Source organism: Eimeria mitis, genomic scaffold (genome assembly GCF_000499745.2).
Source record: "Eimeria mitis Houghton genomic scaffold, Emh_scaff271, whole genome shotgun sequence".
Taxonomy (NCBI): Eukaryota; Apicomplexa; class Conoidasida; order Eucoccidiorida; family Eimeriidae; genus Eimeria; species Eimeria mitis.
In genome coordinates this window covers 19,765-21,199 of record NW_013571055.1, presented here as the reverse complement: position 1 = coordinate 21,199, position 1,435 = coordinate 19,765, and the positions used below count along the sequence as shown (strand labels likewise).

Here is a 1,435-nt window from a genome sequence, read left to right as displayed (position 1 = left end):
ATATATATATATATATATATATATATATATATATATATATATATATATATATATATATACACATATGTGTGTGTCTCAGCTGTATGTAAACTACGGCCAATACAACAACGCGTATTTATTATTTCATTTTGGTGTGGAGACAAGACAGAACGTGTGGGGTCCTGCTTTCTTCTATAGAACGCAGGCTGGGGAGACACCCCACGCAGCGCTACCAAAAGGTACTTGTTGCTGTCTCCTGAGAGTGTCTCCTTTTTCTGTCTCCTTTTTTTGTCTCCTTTTGTCTCCTTTGTATGGCTCCTGCTGTCTCCTTTGTATGGCTCCTGCTGTCTCCTTTTTCTGTCTCCTTTTGTCTCCTTTTTCTGTCTCCTTTTGTCTCCTTTTTCTGTCTCCTTTTGTCTCCTTTGTATGGCTCCTTTTTCTGTCTCCTTCTTCTGTCTCCTTCTTCTGTATCGTTTTGTCTCCTTCTTCTGTCTCCTTCTGCTGTCTCCTTTTGTCTCCTTTTGTCTCCTTCTTCTGTCCCCTTTCTGTCTCCTTTTGGCTCCTTCTTCTGTCTCCTTTTGTCTGCTTCTGTCTCCTTTTGTCTCCTTTTGTCTCCTTCTTATGTCTCCCTTTGTCTCCTTCTGTTGTCTCCTTTTGTCTCCTTCGTATGGTTCCTTCTGTCTCCTTGTGTCTCCTTCTTGTGTCTCCTTTTGTCTCCTGTCTCCTTTTGTCTCCTGTCTCCTTTTGTCTCCCGTCTCCATTTGTCTCCCGTCTCCATTTGTCTCCTTTTGTCTCCTTCTGTCTCCTTTTGTCTCCTCTTCTGTCTCCTTTCTGTCTCCTTCTGTCTCCTTTCTGTCTCCGTCTTCTGTCTCCTTTTGTCTCCTTCTTATGTCTCCTTTTGTCTCCCTCTTTTGTCTCCTTCTGTCTCCTTCTTCTGTCTCCTTTCTCTGTCTCCTTTCTCTGTCTCCTTTCTCTGTCTCCTTTCTCTGTCTCCTTTGTGTTTTTATGTCTCCTCCCCAATTACTTTTCTCTTTACCTGTCTCTACAACTCCCTCTCTCTCTCTCTGTCTCTCTCTGTCTCTCTCTCTTTCTGTCTCTCTGTCTTTGTCTCTGTCTCTCTGTCTTTGTCTCTGTCTCTCTCTGTCTCTCTCTGTCTCTCTCTCTGTCTCTGTCTCCCTCTCTGTCTCTCTCTCTGTCTCTCTCTCTGTCTCTCTCTATATATATCTTTTAATCTCTCTCTCTATTTATATATATCTTTGTTTATCTCTGTCTCTTTTTCAGTCTTTGTCTCTATTTCTGTCTCCGTCTGTATTTCTATTTCTCCTTCTGTCTCTCTTTCTGCCTCTATCTCTCCTTCTGTCTTCTTCTCTCTTTCTGCCTCTATCTCTCTTTCTCTCTCTCTCTTCCCTTTCTTTCTCTTTCTTTCTCTCTAGCTCTTTGCCTCCATCTACACACA

The 1,435-nt window shown here is 42.3% G+C and overlaps 1 protein-coding gene across 1 annotated transcript in view; it reads right to left on the bottom strand.

The window, feature by feature from the left end:
* EMH_0006250 (uncharacterized protein) overlaps window positions 1-1,435 on the bottom strand; it is a gene marked incomplete at both ends in the record, with an annotated part of 12,422 nt that overhangs the window by 2,140 nt on the left and 8,847 nt on the right. The window contains one exon of the mRNA XM_013497493.1: window positions 223-1,193. Within this exon, the coding sequence (XP_013352947.1) occupies window positions 223-1,193 (971 nt within the window). The remainder of the gene's footprint in view (window positions 1-222; window positions 1,194-1,435) is intronic.